The 15014-nt window shown below is 37.7% G+C and overlaps 1 protein-coding gene across 3 annotated transcripts in view; it reads left to right on the top strand.

Moving 5' to 3' along the window:
* LOC136258102 (uncharacterized) overlaps positions 1-15014 on the top strand; it is a 139514-nt gene that overhangs the window by 89771 nt on the left and 34729 nt on the right. For all 3 annotated transcript variants that reach the window (XM_066051413.1, XM_066051407.1, XM_066051420.1), the window contains one exon: positions 6371-6909. In XM_066051413.1, coding sequence (XP_065907485.1) covers positions 6371-6909 — 539 coding nt within the window. The remainder of the gene's footprint in view (positions 1-6370; positions 6910-15014) is intronic.

Below are 15014 nucleotides of genomic sequence, written 5' to 3'. Positions count from 1 at the left end.
TCAGCTACAAACAAATCACCCTGTAGAGAGATCAGCTAGAAACTAGATACAATGCAAGGAGTTCAGCTACAAGCAAAATTACCCTTTAGTGAGTTCAGCTACAAACAAATCAACCTGCAGTGAGATCACCCACAAAAACGCACCTGTACAGAGTTCAGTTACAAACAAATCACCCTGTAGAGAGATCAGGTAGAAGAATTCACCTTGTAGAGAGTTCAGCAACAAAGAAACCACCATGTAGAGAGTTCAGCTGCAAACAAATCACCCAGTAGAAAGATCAGCTAGAAGAAGTTACATTGTAGAGAGTTCAGTTACAAAGAAAACATCATATAGAGAGTTCAGCTACAAAGAAAGCACCATGTAGAGAGTTTAGCTGCAAACAAATCACCTGTAGAGAGTTCAGCTAGAAAGAAATCACCCTGTAGAGAGATCAGCTAGAAGAGGTCACCTTGGAGAGAGTTCAGCTACAAAGAAATCACCACCTAAAGAGTTCAGCTACAAAGAGATCACCCTGTAGAGAGTTCAGCTAGAAGAAGTCACCTTGTAGAGAGTTCAGCTACAAAGAAACCATCATGTAGAGAGTTCAGCTGCAAACAAATTACTCTGTATAGAGTTCAGCCAGAAAAAGTCACCTTGTAGAGAGTTCAGCTACAAAGAAACCGCCATGTAGAGAGTTCAGCCTCAAACAAATTACCGTGTAGAGAATTCAACAACAAACAAATCACCCTGTAGAGAGATCAGCTAGAAGAAGTTACCTTGTAGAGAGTTCAGCTACAAAGAAACCATCATGTAGAGAGTTCAGCTACAAAGAAATCACCCTGTAGAGAGTTCAGCTAGAAGAAGTCACCTTGTAGAGAGTTCAGCTACAAAGAAACCATCATGTAGAGAGTTCAGTTACAAAGAAACCACCATGGATGTAGAGAGTTTAGCTGCAAACAAATAACCTGTAGAGAGTTCAGCTAGAAACAAATCACCCTGTAGAGAAATCAGTTAGAAGAGGTCACCTTGTAGAGAGTTCAGCTACAAAGAAACTGTTATGTAGAGAGTTCAGCTACAAAGAAAGCACCATGTAGAGAGTTTAGCTGCAAACAAATAACCTGTAGAGAGTTCAGCTAGAAACAAATCACCCTGTAGAGAAATCAGCTAGAAGAGGTCACCTTGTAGAGAGTTCAGCTACAAAGAAACCACCATGTAGAGAGTTCAGTTACAAAGAAAGCACCATGTTGAGAGTTCAGCTACAAAGAAACCATCAGGTGGAGAGTTCAGCTACAAAGAAATCACCCTGTAGAGAGTTCAGCTAGAAGAAGTCACCTTGTAGAGAGTTCAGCTACAAAGAAACCATCATGTAGAGAGTTCAGCTACAAAGAAACCACCATGGATGTAGAGAGTTTAGCTGCAAACAAATCACCTGTAGAGAGTTCAGCTAGAAGAAGTCACTTTGTAGAGAGTTCAGCTACAAAGAAACCATCATGTAGAGAGTTCAGCTACAAAGAAATCACCCTGTAGAGAGTTCAGCTAGAAGAAGTCACCTTGTAGAGAGTTCAGCTACAAAGAAACCATCATGTAGAGAGTTCAGTTACAAAGAAACCACCATGGATGTAGAGAGTTTAGCTGCAAACAAATCACCTGTAGAGAGTTCAGCTAGAATCAAATCACCCTGTAGAGAGATCAGCTAGAAGAGGTCACCTTGTAGAGAGTTCAGCTACAAAGAAACCATCATGTGGAGAGTTCAGCTACAAACAAATCGCCCTGTAGGGAGTTCAGCTAGAAGAAGTCACCTTGTAGAGAGTTCAGCTACAAAGAAACCATCATGTAGAGAGTTCAGCTACAAAGAAACCACCATGGATGTAGAAAGTTTAGCTGCAAACAAATCACCTGTAGAGAGTTCAGCTAGAAACAAATCACCCTGTAGAGAAATCAGCTAGAAGAATTTATCTTGTAGAGAGTTCAGCTACAAAGAAACCATCCTGTATATAGTTCAGCTATATTTTAAGTCACCCAGTAGAGAGATCAGCTGCTAAAAAATATCCTGTGGGGAATAATGGGCATGTAATAAATATATGTATATAATTTATATAATTACTAATAAAATCAAAAATAATCGAAGTATTAAAAATCTTCTACAAGTTCTTTTCTTCTTCCTGTGGTAAATAAAAAAACACATGGGTTAAAAAAGCCCCAAAGCCAGCCATAGGCTGGCTTTGCAGTATACAAATACAAAAAGAAGTGATATCTAATCAAAAACAGCCAAGCTGTAAAAAAAGGTGCGGCCCCCAAAGAGGCCATGGTGAAAAAAGATGTGAAATCCAAGGTGGCGGCCAAGAAATGGCTGTGATGGTAAGTTAATGGTAAAAATTTTAATAACGACAATTCAGGTGAATTTTGTGCTACTTGGTCTTGGCATCAAATTCACCTGAATTGTCGCTATTAAAATTTTTACCATTAACCTACCATCACAGCCATTTCTTGGCCGCCACCTTGGATTTCACATCTTTTTTCACCATGGCCTCTTTGGGGGCCGCACCTTTTTTTACAGCTTGGCTGTTTTTGATTAGATATAGTCTACAGTGACTAACCTGTCTATATAGTCTATAGTGACTAACCTGTCTATATAGTCTATAGTGACTAACCTGTCTATATAGTCTATAGTGACTAACCTGTCTATATATTCGCTAGTGACTAACCTGTTTATATACTGTATGGTGACTAACCTTGCTATATAGTTTACAGTGACTAACCTGTCTATATAGTTTATAGTGACTAACCTGTCTATATAGTTTATAGTGACTAACCTGTCTATATAGTCTACGGTGACTATAACCTGTCTATATAGTCTACAGTGACTAACCTGTCTATATAGTCTATAGTGACTAACCTGTCTATACAGTCTATAGTGACTAACCTGTCTATACAGTCTATAGTGACTAACCTGTCTATACAGTCTATAGTGACTAAGCTGTCTATACAGTCTACAGTGACTAACCTGTCTATATAGTCTACAGTGACTAACCTGTCTATATAGTCTACAGTGACTAACCTGTCTATATAGTCTACAGTGAATAACCTGTCTATATAGTCTACGGTGTCTATATAGTCTACGGTGTCTATATAGTCTACGGTGACTAACCTGTCTATATAGTCTATAGTGACTAACCTGTCTATACAATCTATAGTGACTAACCTGTCTATATAGTCTATAGTGACTAACCTGTCTATAATGACTACCCTGTCTATGTAGTCTATAGTGACTAACCTGTCTATACAGTCTATAGTGACTAACCTGTCTATATAGTCTACAGTGACTAACCTGTCTATATAGTCTATAGTGACTAACCTGTCGATATAGTCTATAGTGACTAACCTGTCTATATAGTCGCTAGTGACTAGCCTGTCTATTTACTTTATGGTGACTAACCTGTCTATATAGTCTATAGTGACTAACCTGTCGATATAGTCTATAGTGACTAACCTGTCTATATAGTCGCTAGTGACTAGCCTGTCTATTTACTTTATGGTGACTAACCTGTCTATTTAGTTTACAGTGACTAACCTGTCTATATAGTCTATAGTGACTAACCTGTCTATATAGTCTACGGTGACTATAACCTGTCTATACAGTCTATAGTGACTAACCTGTCTATATAGTCTATAGTGACTAACCTGTCTATATAGTCGCTAGTGACTAACCTGTCTATATACTGTATGGTGACTAACCTGTCTATATAGTCTACGGTGACTATAACCTGTCTATACAGTCTATAGTGACTAACCTGTCTATATAGTCTATAGTGACTAACCTGTCTATATAGTTTATAGTGACTAACCTGTCTATATAGTCTACGGTGACTATAACCTGTCTATATAGTCTACAGTGACTAACCTGTACAGTCTACAGTGACTAACCTGTCTATATAGTCTATAGTGACTAACCTGTCTATACAGTCTATAGTGACTAACCTGTCTATACAGTCTATACTGACTAACCTGTCAATACAGTCTATACTGACTAACCTGTCTATACATTCTAGAGTGACTAACCTGTCTATATAGTCTACGGTGACTATAACCTGTCTATACAGTCTACAGTGACTAACCTGTCTATACAGTCTATAGTGACTAACCTGTCTATATAGTCTATAGTGACTAACCTGTCTATATAGTCGCTAGTGACTAACCTGTCTATATACTGTATGGTGACTAACCTGTCTATATAGTTTACAGTGACTAACCTGTCTATATAGTTTATAGTGACTAACCTGTCTATATAGTCTACGGTGACTATAACCTGTCTATATAGTCTACAGTGACTAACCTGTACAGTCTACAGTGACTAACTTGTCTATATAGTCTATAGTGACTAACCTGTCTATATAGTCTATAGACAGGTTAGTCACTATAGACTATATAGACAGGTTAGTCACTATAGACTATATAGACAGGTTAGTCACTATAGACTATATAGACAGGTTAGTCACTATAGACTGTATAGACAGGTTAGTCACTATAGACTATATAGATAGGTTAGTCACTATAGACTATATAGACAGGTTAGTCACTATAGACATGTTAGTCACTATAGACTATATAGACAGGTTAGTCACTATAGACTATATAGACAGGTTAGTCACTATAGACTGACAGCTTTGTCACTATAGACTATATAGACATGTTAGTCACTATAGACTATATAGACAGTTTAGTCACTATAGACTGTATAGACAGGTTAGTCACTATAGACTGTATACAGGTTAGTCACTATAGACTATATAGACAGGTTAGTCACTATAGACTGTATAGACAGATTAGTCACTATAGACTGTATAGACAGGTTAATCACTATATAGACTGTATAGACAGGTTTGTCACTATAGACTATATAGACATGTTAGTCACTATAGACTATATAGACAGGTTAGTCACTATAGATTGTATAGACAGGTTAGTCACTATAGACTATATAGACAGGTTAGTCACTATAGACTGACAGCTTAGTCACTATAGACTGACAGCTTAGTCACTATAGACTGTATAGACAGGTTAGTCACTATAGACTGTATAGACAAGTTTGTCACTATAGACTGTATAGACAGGTTAGTCACTATAGACTGACAGGTTAGACAGGTTAGTCACTATAGACTGTATAGACAGGTTAGTCACTATAGACTATATAGACAGGATAGACAGGTTAGTCACTATAGACTGTATAGACAGGTTAGTCACTATAGACTGTATAGACAGGTTAGTCACTATAGACTGTATAGACAGGTTAGTCACTATAGACAGGTTAGTCACTATAGACTGTATAGACAGGTTAGTCACTATAGACTGTATAGACAGGTTAGTCACTATATAGACTGTATAGACAGGTTAGTCACTATAGACTGTATAGACAGGTTAGTCACTATAGACTGGTTAGTCACTATAGACTGTATAGACAGGTTAGTTACTATAGACTGTGTAGACAGGTTACTCACTATAGACAGGTTAATTTCCGTTTCTAATAGTATATTAGTTCCGTGTTACTGATAACATCCTGTCTGTAACGCCACTTATCGCGTAATTGTGACACAGGTTGGGTTTTGTGTCATATCTACATGGTCTTTATCTCGATTCATTTCAAACCACCAAAAGGTACTCCTACGATGGTTACTCCATCTAAATAGCAATTTTCAACTCATTCCATGAAGCGGTTTACCCTGTAGGCGTGACAACAAATCGATCTTGTTTTACGCGAACAATCGGTAATAAATCCTGAATCATTCATGGGGTGTCCACCAAATTTGATACTAGGATTCGCCTTTTGACTCCCATTCTGTGTACCAAATTTCAAGGCGATCAGAGTACGCGTTTGCGTTTTATAGCAATTTTTGCAAGTGTGCAAAAACACGAAGAAGGAAAAAAAACAAAAATAAAACAAAACTTTGGCAGCTCGTATCTCGGAAATGGCTGGTGCGATTTCCTTCAAATTTGGAATGTAGACTCAGTTTGGTTCCAATCAGATAAGGGATCACCGAGATACAAAGGTATGAAAATGACGTTTACTTTCTTCCTGTTAATATACTCACGGTGTGGCGCGCCGGCTTCTTGGGCCGCACGACACACGGTATTATGATAATTTCAATGAAAGTTTTTAATAGCAGCATTTTGGTGGGCGCCATTCACTTTATGTGTAACCCTACTGTACTGTCACCACGTTTAATTCATATTAGTTATAGTAAGATTTTATTCTTGGCTGCACCAGACATTAGCTTACTTAATCATCAGTTATTGTTATTGTCATCGATGTTGTGCAGCCAAGCTATTCATGGATATATCTTATACTGTAGCTGGTTGATTTTAAAGTATTAAGTATTTTACTGTATTATTTCAGGCTGATGCAGAGGCTTCAAATATATCTTTGATTGGCATGTGTGAACAGAGTGACTTGTGTAACTACACGTACAGTGTACCACTAGAGTTTTATCTCTTACAACCAGTGTTTGATGTCAGTTTCATCACAGGAAATGGTCTGTGTAGTGAAGTTATCCTTTCCTTGTTCTGCAATGCAGCCGCATTATATGATGGTTGTAACATGGAAACTGCTCTGGATGAAAAGTGTGTGAAAGTTAGAGACAATGAATGTGCATCTGAGTGGAGAATTGTGGAGACATTATTCAATCTCACACTTCTGGATTGCAACAGTTTAAATGAAACTGGGAATGTTTCGTTGTCAAGAGCCTCAATACAGACCTGTCCTGATGACTTTGGGGTGTTATGTGGTTCTATTTGTCAACCATTGTGTGCTGAGTTTTCTTTGTACAATGACGTAGCTACCACTGTTTATGCAGTATTGGATATCCTATTTAATTGTACGTCCATTATTACTGGCATTATTACCATGGTTGCCTGTATATATGAAAGAAAGAAAATGTGAGTGAAATTACTGCTGGTGTATTTTTAATTAGAATTTGCTATATAGGCAGTTTATAGGCATGAATCCACAGTGCATATTTATTCAACATTATTGTATCCACACAAAAAATTAAGCTGTGAAAAAGGATGCAACCTTCAAAAGCCTGGGTATAAAATCAAAGGTGGCAGCCTAGAAATAGCTGCAAAGATGTTTATACTATAGCCATTATTAACATGTATTCATCATGGCAACCATTGTTTAAAGTTAACCTAAATCCTTCCATTCCAACCAATTCCTATAAAAGTTTAATTTTACAGGTGTGTTTAATGCTGACTGACTGACGCTTGTCTACCCACCTGAATAATGCCTCATAACTTGACTATGGATAAAGCTACATGGGCTTGATTTATTCACTATTCAGTGTTGTCATTGCTTCAGTTGCCTGTTCACCAATCGTAGCTGCTACGTACAGCCTGTACAATTCAATAAAACATACCATAATTATACAATTACAACTTCAGCCTACAACAATCATCATTGTGTCTGTAGATAAGCAATCCCCAAGGTTTGCAGCCATTTAGTGTACAACAAGTAATTAAATCCACACAAAACATCCATCTTCAAAAGCCTCAGTGAAAAGTTATGAAATCAAAGATGATGTTAATGTTAATGTAATTATTAACTTTTATTAGAATCACCATCATTGCAGGTACATACAGTATTTCTTGGCCACCGCTTTCATTTAGTGGCTATAAAGAAATCAATTGTGGCAGCCAGGAAATGGCCACAATGATATAAATGTTTATAATGTAGAAGTTTTTAAAAACCTTTTCAACTAGTTTTTAAAGCCACACCTCTTTTTCATAAATTGACTGTTTTGCATGGATTTCATTTCTTTTGCAGTGTGTAGCTGTGGTTCAAAGCCAGTCACTATGACTGGCTTTGGGGTTTGTTTTACCTGCATTTCTTCTTATCTAGCTACAAGCACAATGAAAAATTATGTACTGTACTTGTAAAACAGAAGTTTTAATTCTATGTTCAGCACATTCTATTCAAACAGACACCTAGGTACTGTATGCTTCAGCTGCTGGGGCTGTCCCAACCTCAGAATAAAACACAGCTGACAGAAAGTTCAATGTGATAGTGTATGGAATAGAGGAAAGCTCGAACAAGACAATACAACAAGATCCGAGCATATCCAGAATGATCTTTCAAAAGTGATGTTGATATATTTTCTGATATTGATGACACCATTGAAGTAATTGCCATCAAAGATCGTTTTCGACTTGGGAAATACCAGAGCAACCGCCAAAGGCCAAGACCAATCCTAGTAAAATTCCTATGTTCCTCTGATGCCCTTAGCATTCTATCAAACAAAAGAGACCTCCAGTCACCTATTACCACAAAACGTGATATGACAAGACAAGAACGATTGACCAAACAACTATTACTCACTAAAAAATGGATACAGTTGTAAACAAATTAAAATCCACCGTAATTCCCTCATTGTAGCCAACATGGCTTTTGCCAAGGTACGTACTTGAAAACAAATTAGTACAGTATTCTTGTCAACAATCGCAGAAGACAACAATAACTACTGTAACACTGAACCCTGCTACTACTTCCCAACCAATGGATCTCAATTCTGCCTCCAATTGACTAGATAGTAACGTGTACCTATGGGATGCTAGAAGTATTGTCAACAAATTACCCTCACTTTAGTTTTGCATCTGTATCATCATTCCAAAATTTTTGCCATTAGCTCAATGATCACATTTTTGATAAAGAAATTTTACCCAGCAATTTCATTAAGATCGTACTTCTCATGGAGGTGGAGTTATGTTAACCATGACTTGTCCATCCCTAGTAAAATCCTTCCTAGTCCTTATGATATCAAAGTAAATTGTTGGCCAAATCACCACCTGCAATCCAACTACTCTGTCTTTAGTACATATAATAATCCCCCAAACACTATTGCCACTTATCAGCAAAACCTTTTACATTTTCTTAGAGCAATCTGATAACAATGCTGTTATTCTTGGAGATTTTAATATGCCAGATATTTGTAAATGCTGATTCTAACTTTTCGACTCTATTTTGTGACCTGGTCTTTCAGTGTAACTTTCCCAGCTAATTGAATTCTCAACACATTGAACTTAATAATCAGTAACTGTGACAAACTAATTCACAATAATTATTTCAGTCAACGATACAACATCCTCCTCTATCAAATCGGATCATCACATGATAACATTTAAAATTAAACAAACTAATTTGAATCATCAACAAAGAAGGGAACCTCACGACTACTCCAGAGGTGACCATGAAAGCCTAAATATATACTTGTGTAGTACTAACTTTTCAGATTGTTACCATTCAAGTGATGTCAAATACACCTGGACATTCATTGCTATACTTTCGTCTATAGAGCAATGTGTCATCATGATTAAAATCAGCCCAAATCAACAACCAAGATGGTTCACACAAACTTCGAGGCATCATATCAAATCTGTGCATACTTTAAGAAAAAGTATCTTCAATCACCTACTGAAAATAAAAAGACAAGACTACAGAAACTAACCTCAACAACGAATTCATCCAAGCGAAGTCAACTTATAAATCTACTCTTATGCACAATTTTGCTTCTACCAGTGACTCCAAAATGTATGAATACATACGAAACCTAACCAACTCCCATTTAATTGCTTCAACAATCCACCTGAAGTCCTGTACAGTTTTAGCACGCAGGACGATTTCAACAATGCCTCTCTATATGGTGGTTTCTTTGTAACTGAACTCTCTACAAGGTGACTTCTTCTAGCTGATCTTTCTACAGGGTGATTTGTTTGTAGCTGAACTCTCTACAAGGAAACTTCTTCTAGCTGATCTCTCTACAGGGAAATTTGCTTGTAGCTGAACTCTCTACAGGTGTTTTGTTTTCAGCTGAACTCTCTACATGATGGTTTCTTTGTAGTTGAACTCTCTACAAGGTACTTTCTTCTAGCTGATCTTTCTACAGGGTGATTTGTTTGTAGCTGAACTCTCTACAAGGAAACTTCGTCTAGCTGATCTCTCTACAGGGAGATTTGCTTGTAGCTGAACTCTCTACATGTGATTTGTTTGCAGCTGAACTCTCTACATGATAGTTTCTCTGTAGCTGAACTCTCTATAAGGTAACTTCTTTTAGCTGATGTCTCTACAAGGCACTAGTTTGTAGCTGAATTTTCTACATGATGGTTTCTTTGTAACTGAACTCTCTGCAAGGTGACTTCTTCTAGCTGATCTCTCTACAGGGTGATTTGGTTGTAGCTGAACTCTCTACAAGGAAACTTCTTCTGGCTGATCTCTCTACATAGAGATTTGTTTGTAGCTGAACTCTCCACAGGTGATTTGTTTGCAGCTAAACTCTCTACATGATGGTTTCTTTGTAGCTGAACTCTCTACAAGGTAACTTCTTCTATTGATCTCTCTACAGGGCGATTTGTTTGTAGTTGAACTCTCTACATGGTAGTTTCTTTGTAGCTGAACTCTACAAGGTGATTTCTTCTAGCTGAACTATCCCTTTCCATAGTTGCATGAACTCTCTATAAGGTAACTTTTTCTAGCTGATCTCTCTACAGGGTGAATTGTTTGTAGCTAATCTCTATACAGGTTACTTGTTTCTAGCTGATCTCTTGAATTCTCTTCAGGGTGACTGCTCTATTAGGATGACTGCTCTATTAGAGTATCTCGATCTCGCACTAGCTGCACCAAGTTGGATTTCGTGTTATAACTCCGTGGCTTTAAGTCTGATTCTTCTACACCATTGAAGAGCCTTTCTAAGATGATTACTCCATCTATACAGCGATTTTCAAAGCATTCCCCCTAGCGTTTTATCTGGTAGGCGTGGCAAGTAGTCGTTTTTTATTAGCTAATCTCAATTGCGTAATTGTTACACACTGTTGGTTTTTTCGTTGTATCTTCCTGGTTTTTAGCTAGATTTCTTTCAAACCACAAAAGGTTTGAGGTTCAATAGTTAACCTAATTACCCACCGATTTTCAGCTTCTTCCCATACGCGGTTTACCCTGTAGGCGTGACAACATATTGGTATTATTTTCGTGAATAATCGATCATAACTCTTTTCCTGTTTATCGTATCCTAGCCAAAGTTGGTACAGAGATGCGCCTTTATACTCCCCTTCTGTGTGCCAAATTTCAAGGCAATCGGATATGCATGGCATTCGCGTTTTATAGCGGTTTTTGTAAGTGAGCGAAAAGAGGAAGAAAAATAAGAAGAAAAAAAACGAAGAAACTAAGCCAATGTTTGAAGTCGCATATCTCGGGAACGCGTGAAGCGATTTCGCTCTAATTTGGAATGTGGAGTGCTGAAGGTGGAGGGAGTGTCCACAGCAAAATCGTCTTGTTTCATCAAGGCAGCACAGAGCTACAGAGGTGCGAAAATTGCGTTTTCTTTCTTCCTGTCAATATACTACAGGTGTTGCGCGCCGGCTTCTTGGGCCGCACGACACACTACCGTGTGTCTTGATATAGTATAGAAAGTCTGAAGAACAACAGATAGGCTAGAGATCAGTGAAATATCACAAAAATTGTGTATCTGAGTGTCAAATTTTCAAAAATTTCCTGTGGGGGCATGCCCCCAGACCCTCTAGAATGCTTGTGCTTCACACTTCATAGAGTGTACTTTGCACACTGTGCAGCAACTCCTCTCATTGGCAGCACTGTGTATTTAGTAGCAACTTCGACATATACAATGGCCTGACCAACTCAGTTTTCCCTCCTCCAGCCCTGGTATGTACATAGACTGACCTGGAATTCTACACCCTTGATGTCACTACAGTCGATCCATGTACACTTGACAATTGAGAACTATAAAAGGAAAACACAAGATAATGCAATTCCTCTGTATGTAAACTTCATGACTTCTTACATATATACCAGTTATGTATGTACCTTGACTACATCCAACTGCTACCACATACTATGATCAGACTATTTGTAAAAACCGAGAGGTGGGCATTAAATACAACACACCCAAAATCTATATCACTTTTTGCACATTTGAGGATTTACAAGTTGGCCCAGCAGTGATCGCACTACACAGTTGGTCCTGATTAGACAGGTTTCATCATCGTAAATTTAGTTATTTAGACTGGTATGCAATGTGAATGAGTATTTTTTTTGTACAAGCATCATTTATGTTAGCTTACTTCTTCCATCTACAGTTCCAGGATTTCTAAACTACGTAAATTGGCATTAGAATGACAATACTGAAAGTTATTTGGTCTGTACGAGTACACGTTTTCGAAAATCCATCCATGAGATAATTTCAAGCTGGATAATACTGGTACTGCTACTCAAGTTGGTACCATCAGAAGTTTTCAACTTGGTCTCAGTGAATTTGCACTAGTCAGTGCAGAGGTCTAACAATCTAAAAAGCAATCGCATACAGGCAGTTAATCAGTGTGAGGTGATGTGGCACTTTACATACTAGCCTCATCTTTCTTCACTCCTCATTTGGTTACTGAACCTCCACTCCTCTCTTCATTACTGAACCTCCATGATGAGCTGAATACATCAATATTCTCAACTCTAATATCAATTCGACTTCTACAAACAGTGTATGTATTTTAGTTTCAAATTAGGTACGCTTCACCACTCCATTGAAATCCAGTTACAATATGACAAATGCTTATCATCCGTACTTCCCTCTCAAGACATGGACTGTCATCAATAATTAAGGTAACTCCAAGAAAATTTATTGTTTCCCATTTCCTGCCTGCATGCAGATTCTCTTCCTACATGGTCAGTCATTATTGCTGTCAACTGAACATTTTATTCATTATTTACCCTGTGATTACATAGCAGTAACTAGTTTAGCATTCAGAAAGCTCATTTAGCTAGCTTTTCACTGTTCGGGTTCTTAGTTTAAATAGTTCTACTGTATTCTTACCTGTAAGTTAGCTATGACTTTCGAAAATTAGTGGAAATATCTATAATAAATAATGAACCACCCGCCCGCATGTATTTTAGAGGTAAATGAAATGGGAAACAAGGAATTTTCTTGAAGTGGCCTAATATAAACCGCGTATCACGTGTGTTCACTTGAAGTGTTACAGGGACTTTCCAAGAGATTTCCCCTAAATAGGTCATGTGATCATTGTTATTCGGGTGAAACTTGTTCTTAGTCATGGCTTACAATATGGTATACGTACTCTATAGGTTAAATTTAGTATAAGCTGTCAAGAATTGTTTGTGCGCTGCTGCATGAATTTTTTTGTGCTTGTGCACTGCTGAAGAAATGTTTAATTAGTATTCGCACTTCCCTCTCAAGACATGGACTGCCATCAATAATAATAATATAAATCGCGTATCACGTGTTTTCACTTGAAGTGTTACTGTACAAGGACTTTCCAAGAGATTTCCCCTAAATAGGTCGCGTGATAATTGTCAGTCAGGTGAAACTTATTTATTTTCATTAATGCACCATGGAGCTTGTGTAGTGGCTTTCATTAATCATTATGCACATACCATGGTGCAACAAAATTGGCAACAGATTGCTGGAATGTGGTTCGTGGTTTGCCAGTGACTGTGTATATTCGTTGGGGTTGTACCACACAGCTCGCACAATATTCAAATTTCATGGGTGTCTGCATGATGACACCAGAGTAAGTGAGACCTGAAAAATACCCAGCAGGCACTGAACTTAACCTTGAATTAAACACACATGCAACTAACCAGGAACATTGGTCACAAAAACCAAAGATGCTTGCTTGGATATCTGACTGCACAATCTAGCAGGCACTGACTTAAAAAGAGAATGTACAAACAATCGATATTCCAGGCTGATAGATTCTCGTGGCTTACCTATGGAGTGACATGTGTAATAAATGAGTGCTAAACAAAATATACAATGCAATTTTATTTTCTGTAAGAACTTATTATCATCTAGTAAGGGCACTACCAGCTCACCTACAAGAGCATTTCAAGACATGTGATATTAACTTGTTTACATCAAGTACAACCAATCTGTGGTGCATGCATGTGAACATACACATATAGTGTTTGCACATTTTGTGTGTCTCTTGTGCTTCTATATGATGTAAGTATGTAGTGAAATAAAAATAATAGTATGATGTTTGTGATCTCTTTCATAACCCTCAACAAAGCATCTTGCTCTACGCGTGGTAAACCAAGTCGATAAGTTGTCCTCAAGATACTACAGCCACTATGGCAGTGGCCGTAGCAGGTTTTATTCATTGATAAGCACAGAATGATTAATATACTCTAATAGAGCAATAAAATACTCTAATAGAACAGTCACCAAACAATATAGCTGAATATTTACATCTCTGTCTGAAAACACTCCCAGATCCCAGATGCAATCTCAGAGTTGCTATTTCAAGATTGTGGCATCTCCCAAGATCACCTACAGTAGAAAAGCATGCTTTGCAAATAAGTGCTTTACACACATCTTTGGTAACCCTAACCAGTAGTAATTTCGGCTGGCCCTTGTCCTAATAACAGCTACTATAGGATTGTATGTTATATGCTCACCACTTATTAGCAGATTTGTGTTTAGTCACAACACCTCTACAAGGCAGAATTCATCATACACCCCCATGGCTTGGGCATTGAGACTGTAAGTTATATAACTGACAAAAATTTGTGATATCCTCCCATAAACACCTTTGCTGTAAAAAGAGGCCCATCCGAGAAACTACAAGTATCTGTAACCCCATGTAAAAACAGCTCAGCTATAGAAAAACACTCCATGAAATTAACTGGTAACTGAAAGATCTGATATCTGGAGCTGCTGTTGCAAGTTAATATTGTAGCTAGTAACTTTTATTCTTGGCCGCTTCAGATATCAGCTGTTTTGGTTACCAGTTACTTTTAGTTGCCACCAAGGTATTCTTGCATGGACTTGATAAATCTATGGTAATCATAGTCAGTTGTAAAAACATTGATTCTTGGCTGCTCCAGATATCAGTTCTTTCAGCTACCAGTTAATTTCATGGAGTGTTTTTCTACAGCTGAGCTGTTTTTACATGGGGTTACAGATACTTGTAGTTTCTTGGACACACCTTTTTTTACAGTAAAGGTATTTTTGGGGGACTACAGT

This window comes from Dysidea avara, chromosome 1 (genome assembly GCF_963678975.1).
Source record: "Dysidea avara chromosome 1, odDysAvar1.4, whole genome shotgun sequence".
NCBI classification, from domain to species: Eukaryota; Metazoa; Porifera; class Demospongiae; order Dictyoceratida; family Dysideidae; genus Dysidea; species Dysidea avara.
The sequence above is the reverse complement of the archived record's forward strand: the minus strand, read 5'-3'. Positions and strand labels throughout refer to the sequence as shown.